Raw genomic sequence first — 23897 nt, forward strand, 5'->3', positions numbered from 1 at the left:
ATTGTCCCCTCTGCAGTTAAGTGGAAATGGTACAGATGGGCCACACCTTAATGGCTTTAGCACAACACCATCCACAGTGCAAAGGCTGAGATACCCCCTCACAATAAAAGATATGCTTGTTTGGCGACGTCACCAGATGCATAGATCGTAATCAGATTTGGCCGATAATACCCTGGGAAAAATTTGGAAGATACTAATCGACTGGCCCTCAGTATTAAAATGTAAGCCTATGGAGACCTGTTGAGAAAGGACTGCACCAAGGCGATGGTGAGGTCCTTGGCCAACTGGGTTTTCAAACCTTTTGATTTCCAGCCAAACATCGGGTGGGCAGACTATCAGAAGGGGCCAATAAGCTGCCAACTTGGTCTGGATGTGCCAAGTCAAATGCTTTTATTGAACAGTTTGTGGCTAACTTTAACATATGAAGACTTAGGCTAATGGAAGAAATGGTGTTTTTGCTGCTGCTTGTCCTCCAGAAGAGAAAAACAGTCAAAACATCCATGATTACTAAATGAAAATGTCCAGTAGGACAAACACAAAGCCATGATAGGAGTACTTTGGCGTGGTCCAACTTCTCACTGCTTCAATTGCATTACATCTCATGGGATCCACCTCTCACTGCTCTACTTCCATCAACTGGTAACAAATGTGTTTTTACAACTACCATTCTCTGCTGAAGGGCAGCAAATGCTCTATGGGCCAACAGACTTAAATTTACTGCATTAATCAAACATTTCTTTTTTATCTATGTATGTGGCAAATATGGGCACAGGATATTGCTTCTGGACCCTCCATGTGGTATGTCCTTGGAAATGGAAGAGTGGAGAGCTGCATTATAGTTTTATTTTTAGTATCCGTTATACGCTATCACAGGGGTAGGGAACCTATGGCTCGGGAGCCAAATGTGGCTCTTTTGATGGCTGCATCTGGCTCGCTGCCAAATCTTCAATAAAAAAAAAAATAACGGGGGGCGTGTCCTGCGCTCGGCAGATAGAAGACGTGTTCTACGCCCTCCTCCGCATCGCATCCACATCCGGCATCCTTGGCACCCACCCTACCTTGCCCCTGCGCTCGGCACCTTAGAACACGTCTTCTATCCGCCGAACGCAGGCCACGCCCTACCTTGCTCCGAAGCATCCGCGGCCAAACATATTGTTTGGCTCTCACGGAATTAATTTTAAAATATGTGGTGTTTATGGCTCTCTCAGCCAAAAAGGTTCCTGACCCCTGCGCTATCACATCAGTCCTTGTTACAATGGAGCTTACACTCTAAAGACCCCATGCCATTCACACAAGCAGAGACTAGTGTCAGATGTATCAGGAGCCAATCAACCTGCCTGTGTGTTGCTGGAGTGCGGGAGGAAACCGGAGAACAGTAGCAATAAAACCACAGCTGATACTTCCATAAATTGGTATCTCTCCTGTGCTTCTGGCATTCACTTTCTCCCTTTTGTGCAGTAGGTGCCGGCAAGATAATCCCTTAAGAGCAATGAATCACAAAGCTGGTTGCCAAGGAGCCTGGCACGTTCCATTTTCATCACTGACCCAATGCAATTTTCCACAGAAGGTGCCCCACCCATTGCTGCCAAGATATAATAAGAGCATCTAACATATCCAACTGCTGTTATTGGTCTCTTGTTAACTTCAAAACATAATCACACAACAGAACACAATTCTTGATTCATTAAATGAGAAGTAACGAATACAATTAACAAAAAAAAGCAGCGAAAAGGTTATAAACCCCCTGCTGTCTTGAATACAATTTATCAGGGCCAGACTGGCCAACTAAAGACTCAATCGGTGGGCCCCAGGCAAGGACAATCCCCAGCAGCCCTTTCTTACTTCCAGCTTAGGTCTATATGACACCTATTACATTGTCTACATCAAACTGTTGTGAAAATGGGACCTCACTGCCTGGTTCTCTGGTGGCCCCCCCCAGTGCCCAGTTTGCTGGTGAGCCCCCAGAAGAAGGTATCAAAGTACATTATGTGTGTAAAGGTGGTCATACACAGGCAGACAGAACCTGCCAATATCTAGCCAAAAATCAGTCAGATATTTATCAGCAAGTTAGAAAATCCTCTCCCAGCGAGTGTGCCTAGGTCCCAATTATGATCTGATCACTGAGGCCATTTTGATTTGGCCAAATGCATTAGTGGCCAAACTTGTTGAAGATCAGCTCGTTTGGCAACCTTTCAAATAAGTCCAGCTAAAAGGGGCCAGCATTAAAGGATCAGAAGATGAAACTGCTGTAAAGTTTTTATTGCATCATTTCTAGAAGGCATTAATGTTTATAAGGATGCTACAAGTTAACTGGGAACGTGGGAGCCTGACCTGTAGTCTCCTCTCTTTATGTGGCTGCAGATCTCCATAGTGACTTGCTTGTAACAGCAGTGGAACATTAGTCCCACAAAATGAATGCCATAATAGCTTAGGCACACAGACCCGCACACAAAAGCCCCCTTTGTCCTGTGCCATAATGTGAGGTCAAGCTACGCGTTGCTGCCAAAACAAAGGAAACCAAGTGTCTAAATACACCGCAGTGATTTAAAGGTGCCTCTTCTTCAATATACACGCTAATGGGGGATTTCATACCCATGTTAGTCAAACACAACCAAAATTACTGAAGATTTCATCATCTTCATCTGCTACAGCAACTTTATCTATGGAACACTTTGTCTTTCTATATTTCTTGGGAGTTTTCACTTTGTGGGTTGCCACATCCTGTAATGGCTAGATTATGTATTAGCCCTTGAGCACTGCTGCCCTAACACTAGATTGTAATCTGCCAGTAGCTGTTAGGATGGTGACCAGCAGAACATGACACTAGGGTGTTGCCCACCAACTGTTCCATTACTTCACTCAATATTCAGATAATATTAGACTGAAAAAAATATTTTTAGAATTACACATCCCTCCCTGCACCATCACTCACATCAGTCCCTGCCCCAGTGAAGCTTACAGTCTAAGATCCCTATATACACTGGTTTATGTACGCTGTGCTCCAAGGTGCAATGATAATCATGGGGCCACCATGCTGGCTACAATTAAACTTGATTCTACCCGGCACTGTAATTAAATTCTGAAAATGCAGGTGGCGCTGGTAGATCTTGTGACAAAGGTAATCACTGATCACATCTGCCCACAGCCAGGGGTTGTTATAGTTCCATTTGAAACAAAGACAACAAACAGGCGTGGACCCATAGTACTAGCTGGATAATCCTTTGACTTTGGCCAACTTAACTGGTCCAATGTTTGCTACATGCAATCACCTATAGCAACCAATCAGCAGGAAGCATTTTTGCTTGTCACCTGATCAGATTTCTGATTGGTTGCTATGGGTTACTAGATCTTGGCAGAGCTTGCATCCCTATGCCAATAGAAGCATACAGCACATTCATACTGCCCACCAAGAGAAGTCTGGCCCTGCAGTCAGTAAAAGAAAGGGTTTAAATCCAAACCCAGTCCTCTAAAACGTGTTTTTTCCTTTCATACACAAAACAAGTAGGGTTAATGCTATGTGCAACTAATCTGCCCACACTGCAGGGTATGGCACAATGTGCTGTCTGTATTCACGCTCGGGGAAATATGTTGAGTACGTTAGATGAAGGGCATGCCAAGGCATGGGTAAGCTGGTGTAACCTTCACCCCTACTAAATGACCTTCTTAGCTGTGGCTGGCCGGCACTCCAGGAGAGCTACTAAACTGGCAGTTTCAAAGGGAGACTTCATAATGCTAATACCCCTAAGTCATGAAGAGAATGTCTCACACACACACATTCTGCATTGTGTTTGGACCACTCAACAATCCCCCTTTGTGCTGGCAGGATCTGATGGTTCTACTTTCCCCTGCAAGAATTCGGTCACCACCCAACCGTGTGGCTAATATGAAGCTATTTTTAAAACCAGCCCACTCCCTTCCTGAACTTATAAAAAAGTGAATTTACTGTATATATACCGGCTTCGCCTTGTTTTGATGTAAAATACCTGTATGTCCCCACCCATGTGCATAGGCAGTACTGGCACCTAGTGTTAATGGCTATTAATCCACGTTCTGCTGGAACAAAAATCTGAAGGGGAATTCAGTGGCCTGACCAAGCTGCACTCTGACGCTGAAATGTTAATGAAATAATCCAGCTCTCTTTGTCCCAAGATCTGGTACACAACGGATCTATATTTGGTGTCATGTGTCAGAGCATTACACACACACAAGGCATCTTGGTATAAAGGTTTTTGTGCTGTAATCTATTTAGATGTTATATGCTGCAAAGTAAAGTGCCATCTCTCTATACAAGCTTTGTTACATAGGAACAGTGTTCCCCAGTGGGGCATGAAGCAGTGGCCTGTGGGGGGGGTGGAATGGGGGCACAGGCGTAATAAAGGCGTAGTTCACCTGGTCATCATTTTTATGGTTTTACAGTTATTTAGCTTAAAATTCAGCAGTTCTCCATTTGGTATTTTAGCAACTGCTTGCTAGGGTCTTATTTACCCTAGCAACCAGGCAGTGATTTGAACAAGAGATAGGAATATGAAAAGGAGAGAGCCTGCATAGAAAGATAAGAAATAAAAAGCAACAATAATAATAAAATTGTAGCATCACAGAGCAAGTTTGTTTATTTTTTACCAGCAGCAAAAAAAAAAAAAAACAAACAATGAAAACCAACTACAAAATTGCTAGGAAGAGAGCATTCATTCTATAATATGGTAAAGCATCCCTTTAACTTGGGTGTCATTTGGGCAGAATGCCTATTTGCTTTCCATCTTGAAGGTCAGTTAGGAAACAATATGGCTATCCAATCATTTCTGAAATGTTTGTGGCCCATAATTGGTCATAATTCTTTTTTGTGAAAGATGTTTGGACAGCAAATAGACTATTTATTACCACTTGGTGGCAACAGCCTATGGAGAAAGGATCACCCAAGGCAGGCAATGTAGCATTTCCAAAGAATAAGTAATGGTACATACACAAACACACAGCTATGGCTTTATGGTTAACAATTTAAGCAGCATACCCCTATAAACTGAATAGTGTAAAAATCAGAACAATTAGGTCCCACCTTTGACCCATTCCTGGGCAATGCCAGTTATTTCCCAGCTCAATCCAGCTCAAACTGTGCCCACTTATGCGTTAAGCTGGCCATACACACACCAATATAATTTTCGGACATGTGTGGGCTCAGAATTAGTTGTTTCCTACCAAGGCGATTGGTCAAGTTAGGATATTTGGTCGGATAAAGATAATAATATCTGCACATGTATTGTGTATCTGATATCTTTGGGTGGCATTCAGTGCATTTCCGGGAAGTAGCTTTCGTACAATTGTTGTCTGCCAACTATTTCATGTTCAGAATAGTGCTGGGCGGTATGACCAAAAATTTATATCACGGTATTTTTCAAAATTATATCGGTATCACGGTATTTGACGGTATTTTTTTTCCCCCATGCATGATTAGGTGACCACCCCAAACACCCGCCACCCGCACCCCCCCGCCACCCCAAACACCCCCCCATCCGCACGCAGCCCCCCCCACCCCCCCATCCGCACGCACCCCCCCACCCCAAACACCCCCCCATCCGCACGCACCCCCCCCACCCCCCCATCCGCACGCACCCCCCCACCCCCACGCACCCCCCCCACCCCAAACACCCCCCCATCCACACACACACCCCCCACCCCAAACACCCCCCATCCCCTTCACATAAATATAACCCCCCACCCCACCCCCCCAAACACCCCCCCATCCCCTTCACATAAGTATAACCCACCCCCACCCCAAACACCCCCCCATCCCCTTCACATAAATATAACCCCCCACCCCACCCCCCCCAAACACAACCCCATCCCCTTCACATACAGTGCTGTGAAAAACTATTTGCCCCCTTCCTGATTTCTTATTCTTTTGCATGTTTGTCACACTTAAATGTTTCTGCTCATCAAAAACCGTTAACTATTAGTCAAAGATAACATAATTAAACACAAAATGCAGTTTTTAAATGAAGGTTTACGTTATTAAGGGAGAAAAAAAACTCCAAATCTACATGGCCCTGTGTGAAAAAGTGATTGCCCCCCTTGTTAAAAAATAACTTAACTGTGGTTTATCAATTTCAATTTTCAATTTCAATATCAATTTCTGTAGTCACCCCCAGGCCTGATTACTGCCACACCTGTTTCAATCAAGAAATCACTTAAATAGGAGCTACCTGACACAGAGAAGTAGACCAAAAGCACCTCAAAAGCTAGACATCATGCCAAGATCCAAAGAAATTCAGGAACAAATGAGAACAAAAGTAATTGAGATCTGTCAGTCTGGTAAAGGTTATAAAGCCATTTCTAAAGCTTTGGGACTCCAGCGAACCACAGTGAGAGCCATTATCCACAAATGGCAAAAACATGGAACAGTGGTGAACCTTCCCAGGAGTGGCCGGCCGACCAAAATTACCCCAAGAGCGCAGAGACAACTCATCCGAGAGGCCACAAAAGACCCCAGGACAACATCTAAAGAACTGCAGGCCTCACTTGCCTCAATTAAGGTCAGTGTTCACGACTCCACCATAAGAAAGAGACTGGGCAAAAACGGCCTGCATGGCAGATTTCCAAGGCGCAAACCACTTTTAAGCAAAAAGAACATTATGGCTCGTCTCACTTTTGCTAAAAAACATCTCAATGATTGCCAAGACTTTTGGGAAAATACCTTGTGGACCGACGAGACAAAAGTTGAACTTTTTGGAAGGTGCGTGTCCCGTTACATCTGGCGTAAAAGTAACACAGCATTTCAGAAAAAGAACATCATACCAACAGTAAAATATGGTGGTGGTAGTGTGATGGTCTGGGGTTGTTTTGCTGCTTCAGGACCTGGAAGGCTTGCTGTGATAGATGGAACCATGAATTCTACTGTCTACCAAAAAATCCTGAAGGAGAATGTCCGGCCATCTGTTCGTCAACTCAAGCTGAAGCGATCTTGGGTGCTGCAGCAGGACAATGACCCAAAACAAACCAGCAAATCCACCTCTGAATGGCTGGAGAAAAACAAAATGAAGACTTTGGAGTGGCCTAGTCAAAGTCCTGACCTGAATCCTATTGAGATGTTGTGGCATGACCGTAAAAAGGCGGTTCACGCTAGAAAACCCTCAAATAAAGCTGAATTACAACAATTCTGCAAAGATGAGTGGGCCAAAATTCCTCCAGAGCGCTGTAAAAGACTCCTTGCAAGTTATCGCAAACGCTTGATTGCAGTTATTGCTGCTAAGGGTGGCCCAACCAGTTATTAGGTTCAGGGGGCAATTACTTTTTCACACAGGGCCATGTAGGTTTGGATTTTTTTTCTCCCTAAATAATAAAAACCCTCATTTAAAAACTGCATTTTGTGTTTACTTGTGTTATCTTTGACTAATAGTTAAATGTGTTTGATGATCAGAAACATTTTGTGTGACAAACATGCAAAAGAATAAGAAATCAGGAAGGGGGCAAATAGTTTTTCACACCACTGTAAGTATAACCCACCCACCCCCACCCATCCCCTTCACATAAAATATAATTACTGGCCAGGAACCCCCCGACAGCTCACATTGGTATCCGACTCTGAATGCGTCCTAGTGATGGCGCTTTTGTAGAGTGTGCGCGCTGACGTCACGTGCGCGCGACGTCACGTGCGCGCTGACGTCACGTGCGCGCTGACGTCACGTGCGCGCTGACGTCACGTGCGCGCTGACGTCACGTGCGCGCTGACGTCACGTGCGCGCTGACGTCACGTGCGCACCCGGAAGTATTCAGCACACCGGTATGGGGGTATGTAGAAAATTCATATCGGTTTAAAAAAAAAAAACGGTGATCGGTTTTTACCGGTATACCGCCCAGCACAGTTCAGAACATCCTCTGATTTGTTACTTTTAGTACTTTGTCCTACGGGTTCAATCTGAATATTAGTCTTAGATTGTTGCATTTAAACATACGATCGATATCTGAAAGCTCGTCGGAAGAAGACTAAAATCTGAACGTGTATGGCCGCCTTTAGTCTGCCCCTTTCCTGGTCTGTGATTTTGGACTGCCCAGCATAAAATCAGACCAGCGGTAGTTATAAAATAAAGTGAAAAACCAAAGAATACAGTTTCTGTATGGGAAAATGAACAAATGTTTAAAGACACTACGTTTTCCATTCATGCTTTGTTTGTGCTTATTCTATTATTAGACAGATCTATTTTGGAATAGAGACTTTGGTTTATGAGAGGGAAAAAAAGGGCAATTTTAATCCCAACAGCCAAGGTATCCATGGCTGTAACTAAAAAACATGCTGCCCGAAACTAAAGGCTGCTAACCATAATATCATCATGCCCTCACCTCCAGCGAATAGCAAACTCATACTCCCTGTGCTAAATATAATGGTGCCACCCCATCCATGCAATTCCCTGCCAGGCCAGCGGCAAAACAATTGCAGCTGCCCATCTATAAACCTACATTTTAAATTGCCCTGATGTGCCATTTCCCTAAAGTTTCTGTGCCGACATACAAAGATCGTAAATTCCCTCAATCCTTGAGATAACAATAACTTGAAATGGGCACAGGGATATGTAAGACAAAAGCGACAATTCTGATTAACATCAATGGGAGGCCCAGGGCATGATTTCCACTGTTCGATTATTGTGTTTTAAGTTAGCAAAATACACAGGGGGCAAAACTCCCAACATTCTCCCTGAGTGGCACTGGCCAAAGGTCCATTAAGGGAAACCACAAAAAAGTTTAAGGGCGAAGACACGCAGCGAAATTCGTGCAAGATAAGTTGCACTGACTGTAGTAATACTCTTTGGCGGACAGTCACCGCAATTTTTTAAAACCACTGTCACGCCGACAGTCCGTCATAGAGTATTAGTACAGTAATCTCTGTGTTTATCTTTGCCCTAAAAAGTCCAACTGGCTTTTGAAGGATATATGAAGTTCTGGAGGTGATACTGACTGCAAGCATTGCCGTACACCAGCATTTTGTACCGTGGCCTCTAAGAACCGACCTTGGTAATGTTGAAATGCTAAATGTGCCATAGCAAGAGAAGCATTGCAAGGAGTGCCCCACCCAGTGAGAAACAGCTCACATCTAGCTGACAAAAGTCAAATCTGAAATAGGTGGTAATTCCCTGACTGCATGAAATTCATTAAAACTTAGAAAGGAGCCACCCTAGAAGTGACAGCACTACCCAGTAGCAGTCACACAGACAGTCTCAACCTCTCACTTCAGCCAGGCCAGACAGCCATAAATCTACTTTATATACATAACATCAGGGATGTCAATCATGGGGCCACCCGGGCTGAGGAGAAGGATACTGGAGCTGACAGTGTCATGAGCTCCCAATGGGTGAACTTTTACTAGATTATAGTAAAAAGCACTGAAGGAAACAAAGAAACAATCAAGGAAATCAAGTTGCAACAAATAAATTCAATATTTGACTAAATATTATCCAGATAGCTATTGGTCAGGTGTATATCCTGATTTGGTGATTGCCCAAAATGTGGGTCCTTTCTAAACAGCTTCATAATATCATCCATTTGTGACCCATGGGTTAAATTATCATCATATTAGCTGCAGGTAGCCAAATCAAAGAAAGAGTCACTCCTCTGGTGGCCTTACCAGTCCATCTTAAAGCTGCCCATAAATGACCAGATCATGTACACGTAAGTTGAACCAAATAGCTCAAACCAGAGATACATTTATTCTGCCTGAGGCCCAAACAGATAAATGACCAAAAACTCCAGTACTCACATACAAGCTAAGGTTTCAGCATAGGGCAGCAGGGTGGCATATTGGGCAGCACTGAAATTAAATTCCAGCTAAAGGCCCAAACTGCATAGAGTTAGGATAATCTCCTAGTCCGCGACGGTCCAGGCCTATATAGAAAAAAAGGTGCTTATAATAAAAATAATAACAATGTCCCCAGGTCACTGGCAGACACTTGTGACTAAAGCTTGCCACACATTAAAAGATTTGCTTGTTTGGCGAGGTTGCCAAACAAGCAAATCTTTCCCCAATATGCCCACTTTGAGGCCAAACATTCAGATCTGATGGAATGCAGGATTTTTAAACCTGACCAATCCACACATAACCAGACATTTTTGGACAGACATCTGTGGGGCAGGCCCGTCTCAGGGCCTCATACACAGGCTGATAATCTGTCTGTCAGCAGCTTTTAGTGGACCATGTATGGCCACCATAAGTGGCGCATACACAAACTGTATCAGAGGGAAGCACTGGACACAAATACATCCCTTCTCCCTGTGCATGTCTGGGTTCCTTTGGATAATTTGGTTTCGGAACACCTTTCGAGAACATACAGGCAGGTTTTTTGGTTCCAAGTGTGTGAATAAAAAATTATGAACAAAGTACTATACAATGTGTCAGGGTGTTAAGTGCAAAGAAGCTTTGAGGAGGTGGCAAGTAGGGGACTTTCAGATTCACAAAGAAACTGTCCAAGATTAGAATAATAAACTTTTCTCTGCTGCTTAGCCAACAATATGTAATAAAGCCTCAAGAATCCCAGCAATCGTTAAAAACTGCAAATGACCTTTTATTGGTGCAATCACAACATATTCCAGGGCAACTACCCCCTCCCTAGGGATTCTATGTTCCTGGAGGAGCTACACCTTGTGCCTTTGGAATCTCGTGGCAGTAAGGGCAGTGCAAATGGGTGCCCACAGCAAAGCCTATGACATAGCAAGTACCAAGTTGCACGCAGCATACAGGAGTAAGCCTTTGTCTCACTGAAACTGGGCACACAAATAAGCATCTGACAGTGCCGGGTGCAATTACATCATTATTGCTGCACTTTCTATAACTATTTACATTAGTTAATTACATTTAACTTACAGAGTGAGGGGTCTGCAGCAAGAACAGAAAATGTTAAACTGAGGCACTCACAAATAAAGCGTTAGAGTAGCCAAAAAAAAGATGCAAAATAAAACATTTATTAAAATAAACTACAATTTTGTGGGTTTTTTTTAAAGTCAGTGCCCCTTTAGTGATTCAGAATAGGCTGCATACTGCCTTCCCACCACCGGATATTTGTTCAGTCAAGAAGAAGGCATGGCAGGAACCAGACTATTACTCACAAGTAACAGCTCAATGCCTCAGCTCTAATGGGCAATCTGAAAGCACCCACTGGGCACAATAATGTTCTATATAAATACACTGCCTTTTTAATAATCTTCCTTGCCCATTATATGCAAAGGTCCAAACTATGCTATTATGCTTGATGCCAATGTTATTAGTGTGGGGGGGGGGGGGGGGGGGAGAAGCTAAAAATATGAAAGGTCTGTATTTTTCAGAAAAAGTGGCAACCTTAGCACCATCAGTATCAGACTGGCAATCACCATAGACAGACTCGTAGGGGGCTGTTTGGGCCTAGCAGACATACATACACATATATAAGATAAGAACTAATTTAATAATATTACAGATGACTATCATGCATTATAAGCGTAACCCAAGAGTTGCTTGTGTGCATGAATCCATCTGTGGGTTTGGGTGCTTACTCTCTGCTTTTCCTTCCTTCCATTTATTCCTTATCTTTGTTTCTGACATCCCCCTTCCTTTCCCTCCTGGGGGGGGGAACCTTTCAACATAATTTTCTTTCTTTCCAGGGATATCCTTCCTCTGAGAGTGTATATGTATATCATCATAGAGATGAGTGGGTTTCTTGCCATCTCTTGCCAGTCAGTGACCTAACAGGTTTAGTAACTGCAGGGGGGTTAACATGCCTGCACAGGGCCTGGTAATTACAGGGTGCCACTGGCATATATTAATTCCAGCTCTCCCTCTGCTTGGCTTTGTGCCTTATTCATAAGATCAGTGCTTACCACATAATAATTCCATGCACCCTCCTTAGTGCCATGCAGCAGACTACTAGGAGATGCCCAGTGAGGGTACCATGTTTTAATGCTCCCAGTATTTTTCATGTCAGCCTCACTTATGCCAAACAAGCTGAATAAACCAAAAAGGTACGGAGAAACAAGTTTGACTTCTAATCAGATACAGTTATACATTAAGGTTTACGGCAAGTCTTGGGGGTCCAACTGGGCAGCCCTGGTATAAATCTGAATTCATGCCAAGATGGCATATATGATACTTTTGAAAAATCCAGTTACTGCAGTAGGGTAAGGGAAACCTGGACTATTCTATTCATTATTAATTTGCCCCAAAATAGGTGTTTACAAAGAGCAATTAATTCTGTGAGTCAAACCTATATGTTACGATATTCTACATACCAATTACAAACAAGAATTTGGCCGCTGCCCCGCTTGAGTAAACATTTTCTCAGCATCTGGCATATATCTAGAGTGTTTTTGTTTTTACACTGGTCTGTTGATCAGCAGGCTTCTAAATTGCTTCATAAGTCTGAACCACCAGGTCAGAAAATAGAAAAGGACAGGTACTGCTTTCAATATCAGTTGTATAACAATGAACTTGTATATTGGTAGTGTTCAAATTCTTTCATATCTTTAATTTGAGTCGCTGGCTGACTTCTCTTTAGAAGGTGCCGGAAATTTATTTGTGCTGAACGGAAAGGAAATGTTTGAAGGGGGATATAAATAGACACTTGACTGGATATAAAGGCCTTGAGATTTTGAAAGCAACTCAACAAATCCTATTGTTTAATCTCAGGACTCTTTGGGACAGCATGGATTCTATGCAAACGTCATGCAGATTTGTCCCAGTGCCCCTGCCCCAGGGAAGCTTACAATCTAAGGCAGTGATCCCCAACCAGTGGCTCGTGAGCAACATGTTGCTCTCAAACTCCTTGGATGTTGCTCCCAGTGGCCTCAAAGCAGGTGCTTATTTCTGAATTCCTGGCTTTTGGGCAAGTTTTGGTTGCATAAAAACCAGGTGTACTGCCAAACAGAGCCTCTTGTAGGTTGCCAGTCCATATAGGGGCCACCAAATAGCCAATAATAGTCCTTATTTGGTACCTCCAGGAACATGTTTTATGGTTGTGTTGCTCCCCAAGTCTTTTTACATATGAATGTTGCTCACAGGTAAAAAAGGTTGGGGATCACTGATCTAAGGTCTCACAAGGAAACACTGTATAATGCAACTCTGGGTCAATGCTTATTCTCACTGATTTCACAGGGTGAGGGCATACTCTGAGATGAGCCCATATGCAGTTAAGTTCTGAGTGACTCTCCCAAGGTAGATGTAGACCCAAAACCCGTGGGTTTACTCTTAAGGGCCGTGACACACGGGGAGATTAGTCGCAATGCCATCCCACCAGCTAGAATGTAAATCACCGGTGGAATGGCATACACGGCTTGTGCCATCCCACCGGCGATTTACATTCTAGCCGGTGGGATGGGATTGCGGGGAGATTAGTCGCCCGAGACAACGGAGATGTGTTCCGGCGGGACTAACCTCCCCGCGTGTCACTGCCCTAATGCAGATTTGCCGCCATTGTGGGTTCAGGCTAGGTGTGGGTCAGACTGGGAAAGTACAATCTTATTCAGCTTCCAAAGTTTCCCTGTCTTGAAACCTAAAGGTGGCCATACAGGTAGCAATTTTCAATCGATCGTTCCCACCCTCCACTGACGTTTAGGACTGAATCGTCAGGTATAGGACCTGTTGCTCAGAATGCCTGGGACCTGAATGCCTGGGACCTGGGGTTTCAAGAAAAGGGATCTTAATTCTACTATAAAATCATGTAAACATTTATTAACTCCACTAGGATTGTTTTGCCTCCAATAAGGATTACAATTTAATTACGATCAAGTACAAGCTACTGTTTTATTATTGCAGAGAAAAAGGAAATCATTTTTTAAAAATTAGAATGTTATAATAGAGTCTATGGGAGATGGCCTTCCTATAATTCAGAATGTTCTGGATAACGAGTTCCCAGATAATGGGTCCCATATCTGTATATTGAAAATCAGAAGTGAAGGAATTGAGCCAGCAGATTTTTAAGGCCCAGGTATGCCCAACTTTACACGTCCTTTTGTCCCTAAACATCCCCACTTTTGTAAAATATATGGATATCAGAAGTCACCTTGGAATTCCATAAGCTGTCTAAAAAGCACTGAAGGCCATGGAACTACTAAGGTGATTTCAAATATATTTATATTTTACAATGGGGGTTACATTATTCACTATATTATACACTATCCTAAGACTTTAATGTTTATGAAGGACCTTAGTTTCCCTTTAATATCTTCTTTAAATCGGTTCATCTACACCTGCACCCATCACGGCGGCCATAGCAGCAGTAGGCCATGAATGAGCCCAGCTCAGGGTACCCAATATTCGGCGCACACCTTCCTTTCCAAAGTCAACTCAAGGTAAGTAAATGAAAGATAAACATGATTTATAGAAGGGGCACATTTCCTTTAATTAAAAGAAAATCCATTTTCTGGACAAGCATGGTTTGTAGAGAACTAAGTGGAAGTTTTCGGCCGCCTTCTCTTTTAATCTGCAAAGCAGAACCGTTTCTCATGCTGAACAGTCAAGTAGGAACTTGCCAAGCTGAAAGCTTAGGGTAAGCGCAGCCAAAAAATGTTTCTTTTCAAGCCGAAACAAAGCACCGACTCTGCTCTGAGAATATAATCAGTGCAAGCTCCCTTTCTCTAGGAATCCCCGCACAAAGGTAAAAAGTGCAAAATAAGGGGCACAGATCTCAGCTGGTTATGAGAAATGTATTTGTAATATCAAAAATATAAAGTCTAGACAAACATTTTGACAATTTATAGCTTTTAAAAATTTTGCACCGTAACAAAGTTATGGCTAATTATTGAAGGAGCCTCCTTCCCCCCCAGAATGTCTGGGTGCCTGGTCTGCGTCAGTGTCGCAGAAATGTGTGAGTAACAGAGCAGAGCGAAAGCTGATTAGGGTTGTGGCCTCATGACATGCAACAGCCAATCAGCAAACATGTGCAAAGGAAAAGTAAAGGAACAGAGCCGGGCACTGATATAGCTGTATTTGTATGTATAATAGTAAAGCAGCTTATTGTTTATATCTTTTAAATTCTTATATACACAGCACTTCAGGCTCTTTTGCATTTGGGTTTTGTGCTACTCACCAGCAGCCAGTCACCCTCTTGCAATTTACACACACAGATACAGGAAAAGGCGATGTACCTGGTTAGTTAGTCAAAAATATTTACAGGGTAACCCTTTTGAAATAAAAAATAACAAAAGTGGTATAAAGGTGATACCTTTATTGGCTAACTAAGATAACCATAGCAAGCAACATTTTAGTTCCTTTTTCAAGCGGATTACAGATACAAATCTTACTTCAATAGCCAGACACAGGTGTAACAAAGGAGTGTATAATAGAGATTTCCTCTAGTAACAGGTCATTTTCAGCACAGGCCAATGTGTGTGTACAGGCACATAGACTCCTTTTTGTTGGATTCATAAACACCTCTCTATGTCTCTCAGTCAGAGCTCCCCTGACTAGCCAAGCTTTTAGGCTTCTTGAGTAGCATTTACTTTGCCAGTCCATGTATTTTTAAGAAATGGCGCTGAACCTTAGATGTCAGTCAAGAATGGTTGGACCACTCCTCTCTGCTAAGAACACAAGCTGCCTGTTAGAACTCAGCCAAGTTAAGCATATTCCCATTAATGATAGTTTCCCTTTAAAAAATGTGCAAACACACAAACTCACCACCACCCCCTACCTGAAAAAAAGTGCAATTTATCACTTGTAAATGTAACTACTATTAAAAGCAGTATTTATTAATCTCTTACTGTACCTCCTGGTTCTGACCCTTGAAGCAAAATAGCCTAAAGGTGCCCATACACCTTCAGATCCGCTTGCTTGGCGGATCTTCTCCCGATATCCCCCACCTACGGGTGGGTGATATCGGGAGAATCCAGGCTAATTCCATCATTTGGCCCTGGGGGCAAACAATCAAATTATTACGGCGGGTATAGGCAAAGACGGTCCGGGGACCACATCAACGAGCCAATGCGGTCCCCAATCCAACTAGATTTTTTAACCTGCCGATTTCAGGCCAGATATCGGTCGGGCAGGCCCGTCGGTAGTGCCCATACACAGGCCGATTAGCTGCCGAATATCGGCAGCTAGAATAGGCCCGTGTATGGGGACCTTGAGTCTGCTCTGCTCCAACCTGATAACCAGATGGCTTCAGCTACATTAGTGGCTGCCCCCTCAAGGCCCAGGGCCAGGGCGCCCCCCCTCAAGGTCCAACCTTTGGCCAGGGCGCCCCCCCTCAAGGTCCAACCTTTGGCCAGGGCGCCCCCTCAAGGTCCAACCTTTGGCCAGGGCGCCCCCTCAAGGTCCAACCTTTGGCCAGGGCGCCCCCTCAAGGTCCAACCTTTGGATAAGACTTCAGGCCTGTTCTCCCCAGGGTGGCAGCACCGCAATTTGGGATCCAATGTGCTAGACTGTTTTAAAAGTCAGCTGCATTCATTCAGAGGACAGACAGGCAAACACTGCCTTTATTAGCATTTACAAAGAACTTTTAGGGCAATGACACACAGTTCTACTTGTAGCTAGCTATTTGTTGCAGGTAGAAAATGCCAGAAAATATCCTGCCATAGACAATACCGATAATAGTCTCTACTATAACACAAGTAGAGAAAAGTATTATCTATTTTGTAGCGTGACATACTGAAAGAATGTATCTTGGCAAGTGGTTTTGATTCTATTTAGGAAGAGATTTTTGGGTTGAAATGCCCTTTAGAGTGGTGGCTAGCAGCACTGTGCACAGTAGCTCACCATGTCTGCGACTTTACTGCTTCCTCCTGAAAGGAGGGTCCACCCAAAACTCAACTGTCAGTTCTTTCTATGAGAAGGAGGAAGGAAGCGCCAAGGTCAGCAGTGGGGGCAGGGAAGGCGCTCGCTTGCACTACTCAACTCTATCTCATGGCTTTTTTTTTTTCTCTCCTTCGTTCACTTGAAATATTAAGTTGACAAGTTAGAGATCCTTCCCGTTGGGCCCTCCACTGAGTTAATGCTACACCCAAGCTGTGTAATATTAGACAGCTTTTTAACTAAGGGCAAGAGCAGTCGACTGTACTCGTCTACCCCAGCCATGGACTCTTTCCTGCACGGGTACACTGGTTCCTATGAATTTACTTTTAGTATAATCAAATCGATATTCTGAGACAACTAGAACAAACTACCTTTATGTACTGTTCAGTAGGTTGCTAGGGGCCACGTTATCCTAGTAACCTGGTAATGGTTTGAATGCCAAGAAGGGGGGAGGTGGGGAAGGGTCTCAATAGAAAGATGTGTGGTAACAAGTAGAGGTGGCCATACATGGGCCGATTTAAATCCTTTAGCTAATTTGGCTCCTTATCTGCCAGTGTATGGGGACCCCCAATAACCCTACCTGACTGATATCTGGCTGAAAATTGGCCAGGTGTCCATCAGACAGGTTTGATTTTTAGTTGTATGGGGGACCGCATCGGCTCATTGATGTGGTCCTCGCTCCAACCGCTCCACAGCCTCGCAGAGCAAGTATTATGTCAGTGACGCCCAACAACCAGATATCATTTCTAGTGAAAACCCAAAAGAGGGAGGCAAATAATGTAAAAACTATCATAGATGAAGGCCAACATAAAAGGTTTCTAAGAACAGGACATTCTACAAAAGTTTAACAAGCCCATATATATTTTTCATCCATGCAGAGAGCTGCTGTGCAAGATTAAGTATACATCAGGTTTCAACTTTCTGCAGTTTAGTTTCACTTCCTGCCACAAAGAGGGGGGGGCAGCCTTACCCTGTGATAACCAAGAGCTATGCAATGGCTTAGATTTGCTGAGCTGGTGTATGAGCCAAAGCATACAGCAGATTTACAGAACACAACAGGACGGTTTATAGTGCTTACTGCTGCACGCTTCTGTGGAAGCTGCTTCCCTGCCTACAGCAGCACCGGGGATTTCTTCCCTAGATATGAATACGACTAACGCAGTGGCTGGACACAGAGGATGCTCTGGCAGAATGAAGCCATTCACAAGAGCTTCATGAATATCAGTGGGTGTAAGAAGCCTTCTCTCTCCGCCTGGAAAGAGGCCAAGCTAAGTGGGGGAGAAGAGAAAGATCTGTGCGCAACTCCCAAATTCTGCCCTTCTGCAAAAAAAAAAAAAAAAAGTGCAGCAGCTGAAGAATCAGCACTGAAGCCATGGCACAATGATGTGAGTGAGCAGCCTTGCAAGAGGTGGGGACAGAGGCTACCACTATATGCTGCAGGGAAGGGGGGGGAGGCATTAAGAAGGGGCCCCGAAATGCCTGTAACTTCTCAGACGTCACCGCTGGCACTTCCTTGTTGAAGCTGGCAGAGGAGACACCCTAAAGTTACACGCCCTTGGGAGACAGCTTTGACAGTTTCTTCTCTAACATTACAGGAAAGGAAGGGGGGGGAATATCCAAACCACTGACAGTGAATCACGTCTGCAAGTCATACCGACTCCCTAACTCAGTTTCACAACTTTTCTCCCTGCTCTAAATGTGCCGTTTCTAAAGGGAACTTAAGGCACCGCTGCGACAGACATGAATTACAAACCCCAAGCTGAACATCGTAGTTATTCCTTGACAGAAAATAACAGGGCTCAACATGGAGGAGTATTTTATGTCTTAATTCCTATATTAAAGTCGGCAAGAACAATCCTGACATATATAGCAATAACTTATTCAGTCTTTTAAAGGTAAAGTAGGTCCTGTAAAGAAAAGATCAACTATAGGCTGTATTTCCCAATGAAGGGAGCACCCCATCTTTCTGTTATCACGTTGCTAAAGGGTTGATTTCTATTATCCAGAAATAATAGGGGACACGCTGGTTTTACCATTATGAAAAACTTCATTTACTTTCCACTTGAACAAGTTGTGACGGCACACTAACTACAATGTTCATGCAGACTCCAGTCGGAATTATGTCATTGGAAATGACTGCGCGCTCATTAACTCATTCACGGTTAGCGTTGCCAATATATAACAAAGGAGGCATTGCCTGCGGTTATATATTTAACAGGCCAGCCCCAACGTTTATCCATATTTCATATATATTGAACTTCTCTACACTGGTGACTGTGACTCCTGATGTGACTGACCTGCTACATTGTGTCAACAGTTAGAACCAGGGAACAGGAAGGGTACACATAACTAGAAAGCCATCCTAGAACTTAATATGAATGTAGTTCTCTGACACGTACCACTGACAGGCTTTTGCCCCCCTAAATAAAAGCTCCCAATCCAGTGGAATGAATTTACCCTGAGAGGGTGGGATGGAAGGGGCTGAATATACAGAAAGCCCCAGGCAGATTTGAATATTAAAAAGGCGCAAAGCTGCAGTTGCAGTGACAGGAAACAGTGGCCACGTTTTAGTGTCCCTTCAAGCTGCCAGGGATGAGACAGCCCATTTAATCTAAGCAAGTGCAGTTAATAAAGTCTATTGTTAGACAATGCCAAAAGATCAGGGAGGCGGGGAGGGGGGGGGGGGGGCGCTACCCAGCAGAATAATCCTGCCATGTCCAAGCTTCTGCCATGGGCACAGAGAATCCCCCCTACCCAGCTGCTTTTGTTACAACCATAACATAACAGGACGGCAATGCGCTGCAGCTTTACGACTACAACTCCCATCATTCTCCCTTACACAGCAGAAGTGGCGGGACGGTGATGGAACTTACAGATCCGTAACAGCTGGAGGCTGAGAGATGAGAAAGTTATGGGAACTCACAGTTTTTGGCATGGTGGCTGCTGCTGCTGAGATCTCTCTGTCTGACTTGTGTCCTGGCTCGTTCAGCGTCTCCCCATACAGTGGGTGGGTGCCAGAGGGTCTCCGCGCCGCAGGGCTGCCTGTCTGTCTGTAGCTGTGCAACTAATCCCCCTGCTGCTAACGGAACACTAAGCTCTGGCTGCTATAACCACACCCAGCTAAGGAAGGGCTGGCCCACAGAACAGTCTTTGCTGGCTCCTCCCCCCTGCTAGTGACTCCTCCCACCCAACCCCACCAGTCAGTGACTCTCAGGCAGGGGGTGAGGTTGCGGGAAGTTTAGGGCGCGGAATGAAGTCAACTAGTGGCCGTGGCTAGTGGCCGTGGAAGTCACAGTCTTACATTATAAGGGGTAGTTTGCAGGGCTGGTGTTGGAGTTGAGCAGAGAGGGCATTAACCTGCATCACAGGGGCCTTTTGGTGGCCCTGGAGATATGACAATCGAATGCCCGTGTTGACAGAATCGCAGTGGAAGCAGGGCCGCCCTTATACCATGCGGCCCGCCAGTGAGACCTGTATTTGTCAGGAGACATGTTAAAATTTATTTGGGGTTATCCTTGGCTATATCGGGCAAGGGATGGGGTCTGGGATGTATGTGAGCTAAGTGTAACAGTATTGACTAAATCAGCCAGATGTATGTTGGTGTATGTGGGGGGGGGGGGGTGGTCTGAACCTGACAATTGCAATGAGAATCACTTAACTACCAGTTTATTTTCATCGTTTTTCGAAATGCACTGTAAAAAAAGTGACTATATGCACTCAAAAGTAAATGTACCCGCCAAAAAATAAATGGTAAAAAGTAATGACTAGTTTATAAAACAAACTGCATGGACATACCGATTAAACCACTATCTTTTGTATATAAATACTGCACTTGTGCCACTTTGCCAAACACCCCTGATACCTCCTGTACAGTCTGTCATTGACGGTTCTGATAACCACCATCTCCAGCCTGAAAATGCTCATGTGCGTTTTTGGGCCAGAATGTGCCAGGCAGTTACCATTTAAAGTCATGAGTCTTCAAACTTTTTAAAGATGGGGCCAGTTCATGGTCCCTCACACTGTTGGGGGCCCGAACTGTAGTCCTCAAACTACAGCCTACTCCCTGCTGCGTCCTCCCACTCCCTGTTGCCCCGCTCCCTGCTGCACCTTCCAGTTCCCTGCTGTGTCCTCTGGCTCCCTGCTCCCCGATTCCCCCCTCTTGCTCCCTGGTTCCCACCTCTGGCTCCCTGCTCCCCGATTCCCCCCTCTTGCTCCCTGGTTCCCCCCTCTGGCTCCACGATTCCCCCCTCTTGCTCCCTGGTTCCCACCTCTGGCTCCCTGCTCCCCGCTGCATCCTCTGGCTCCCTGCTCCCCGATTCCCCCCTCTGGCTCCCTGCTCCCCGATTCCCCCCTCTTGCTCCCTGGTTCCCACCTCTGGCTCCCTGCTTCCCGCTGCATCCTCTGGCTCCCTGCTCTCCAGTTCTCCCCTCTGACTCCTTGCTCCCCACTGCATCCTCTGGCTCCCTGCTCCCCCTCTGACTCCCTGCTCCCCGCTGCATCCTCTTGCTCCCTGCTCCCCCTCTGACTCCATGCTCCCCGCTGCATCCTCTGGCTCCCTGCTCTCCAGTTCTCCCCTCTGACTCCTTGCTCCCCACTGCATCCTCTGGCTCCCTGCTCCCCCTCTGACTCCCTGCTGCCCGCTGCATCCTCTTGCTCCCTGCTCCCCCTCTGACTCCATGCTCCCCGCTGCATCCTCTGGCTCCCTGCTCTCCAGTTCTCCCCTCTGACTCCTTGCTCCCCACTGTATCCTCTGGCTCCCTGCTCCCCCTCTGACTTCCTGCTCCCCGCTGCATCCTCTGGCTCCCTGCTCCCCCTCTGACTCCATGCTCCCTGCTGCATCCTCTGGCTCCCTGCTCCACGGTTCCCCCCTCTGACTCCTTGCTCCCCGCTGCATCCTCTGGCTCCCTGCTCCCTGGTTGCCCCCTCTGGCTCCCTGCTCCCCGCTACGTCCTCAGGCTCCCTGCTCCACAGTTCCCCCCTCTGACTCCTTGCTCCCCGCTGCATCCTCTGGCTCCCTGCTCCCTGGTTGCCCCCTCTGGCTCCCTGCTACGTCCTCTGGCTCCCTGCTCCACAGTTCCCCCCTCTGACTCCTTGCTCCCCGCTGCGTCCTCTGACTCCCTGCTCCCCGGTTCCCCCCTCTGACTCATTGCTCCCCTCTGGATCCTCTGGCTCCCTGGTCCCCGGTTCCCCCCTCTGACTCATTGCTCCCCTCTGGATCCTCTGGCTCCCTGGTCCCCGGTTCCCCCCTCTGACTCCTTGCTCCCCGCTGCATCCTCTGGCTCCCTGCTCCATGGTTTTCGCCTCTGACTCCTTGCTCCCAGTTGCTCCTCCGCTGCATCCGCAGATAGGTAGTAGCCAGAGGTGAGGACATAGCGGGGGCCAGGTAAATTACCTTGGGGGGCCCACGTATTTAATTGAAATCAGAGCTTCTGACATTGCACTGGCGGTGAGTTGTATATAAAACAGAGCAAACACATCCGTACTGTAGATAGGGAGTAGATAAGCAATCACACTGTATTAAAGGGCATTAGCACACAGTTTTTATCTCTGCACTTTTCCTAGGGAAAACTATTCTTATCAAAACTGCTGGCAGCCGCTACCCAAAATAATGGCAGCTGTTTTCAACCTAATATTTACCAAACTCTTGCATGGTTATTACATTCCACACACTAGTTCTTGACATGAAAGTGTGTGGCAGACATTTCTTTTATACAGTATATAGTTTAATAAAGTTATAGGCAGATCATCTGAATGGAGTTACACTAATGCACAGGTGGGCAGCGTTTTAACCGAGTAATAAGAATCTGGCCTAATCTGAATCAGGCAGAAAGTGATAGGATCAGACCAGATCATGGAATCGGTGTAACCCTAATATAGGCAAGTAGGGTTGCATATGATTTATGAATTTATGATATTAGGCTTTTGTTTATTGCTATTATTGCTCTGCCTGGTAGCCAGTGCACCAGGTGTGAAGGACCATCTATTTTTCCTATCCGCAATGAGAAATGCAGCACAGAACATCCATGACTAAACGCTGGGAATTTGTGTTCCCATACATGTAGATGAGTGTATTTACTGTCTTGAGCTGGAAAATAGAGAAGCCGCAATGATGCCTGGAAAGAATTATAAAACCATTTCTTTATTGACGTGCCTAAAAAACGACAGGGTGAATTTAATGTAAATATGCAAATGGTTAAAATTCTTGAATGGATAATGTTTATTGTATACATATTCAGGATTCCTGCAGCATACATATATACTGTATATACTGGCACAAAAATGTGTTATGTCAATGTGGGTAAGTATGTATGCATGGTCTTCTATACGCTATTTAGCGAGAGAGTTTCATAGCTGCACAGGTTATCTCCTGCACCGAATTGAGTCCATGGACCAAACAACGTGTGTATTTGTTCTGGCTTCACTTTGAGGCGTTAGCATGTTTGCGGCCTACAGATGGCAGATTGGCTTTTAGTACTTGCTGGCTGCTGGCAGATTTACTCAGAGAGGCTAAGGATTAAGTAGTTGGCTGGCTTTCATTTAATTCCGTTACTATTTTCTTGTGAAAGGGTGACTGCTGCTAGATATTAAACTGTTTGCATATCACGGCCCAGATTCAATTTAGTGAGAAAACCCAAGGGCTTATTCACATTTGCAAGTGCAGTGGGCAACTTGTGCTTTTCCATGCAGTGAGTTGCACCTAAAATAGGGATGCTGACCGGCCGGTAAATTTATAATACCTTGTTCCCCTATCTCTTCTTCCAGCGCCCTTTCTAGCCTGCCCTCAAACTATTTCTCCTCAAATGTGGCCCATTGATTCCATGCCCCATCCCTATTGCTGTCATTACTCCACCCCTGATGTCATGGACCCACCCCCACGTTGGGCTGCCCCCTGCCTTTGCCAGTAAGAATAAACCTGAAAGGTGGCAAGCATAGCCTGAAACTTTCATTAAAGGTACTTGCGTCAAAATGCGCTCTTTACACATCCACATAGTTGCACTCAGTGCTGCTTAAAGGAGAAGGAAAGTCATTTTGGCATTTTACTGCCAATAGATTTGCCATATTAGTGCCACCTAGAACAATATATTTATTCTGCAGAAACTATTACCATACCTGAGTAAACAGCTTTAGAAGCTTTTTCCCTTTGCTTAAGATAGCAGCTGCC

The 23897-nt window shown here is 45.1% G+C and overlaps 1 protein-coding gene across 2 annotated transcripts in view; it reads right to left on the reverse strand.

The window, feature by feature from the left end:
• msn (moesin) overlaps positions 1-19843 on the reverse strand; it is a 53858-nt gene extending 34015 nt beyond the window's left edge. The window contains exon 1 of one of the 2 annotated variants that reach the window (XM_002936782.5): positions 19659-19843. In XM_002936782.5, coding sequence (XP_002936828.1) covers positions 19659-19670 — 12 coding nt within the window. In that variant the 5' untranslated portion in view covers positions 19671-19843. Of the gene's footprint in view, positions 1-556; positions 562-19658 lie in introns of those variants that run through there. The other variant, XM_031890716.1, reaches the window with a different exon arrangement.
• Between the last annotated feature and the right edge of the window lie 4054 nt (positions 19844-23897).

Source organism: Xenopus tropicalis, chromosome 8 (assembly GCF_000004195.4).
Source record: "Xenopus tropicalis strain Nigerian chromosome 8, UCB_Xtro_10.0, whole genome shotgun sequence".
Classification (NCBI taxonomy): domain Eukaryota; kingdom Metazoa; phylum Chordata; class Amphibia; order Anura; family Pipidae; genus Xenopus; species Xenopus tropicalis.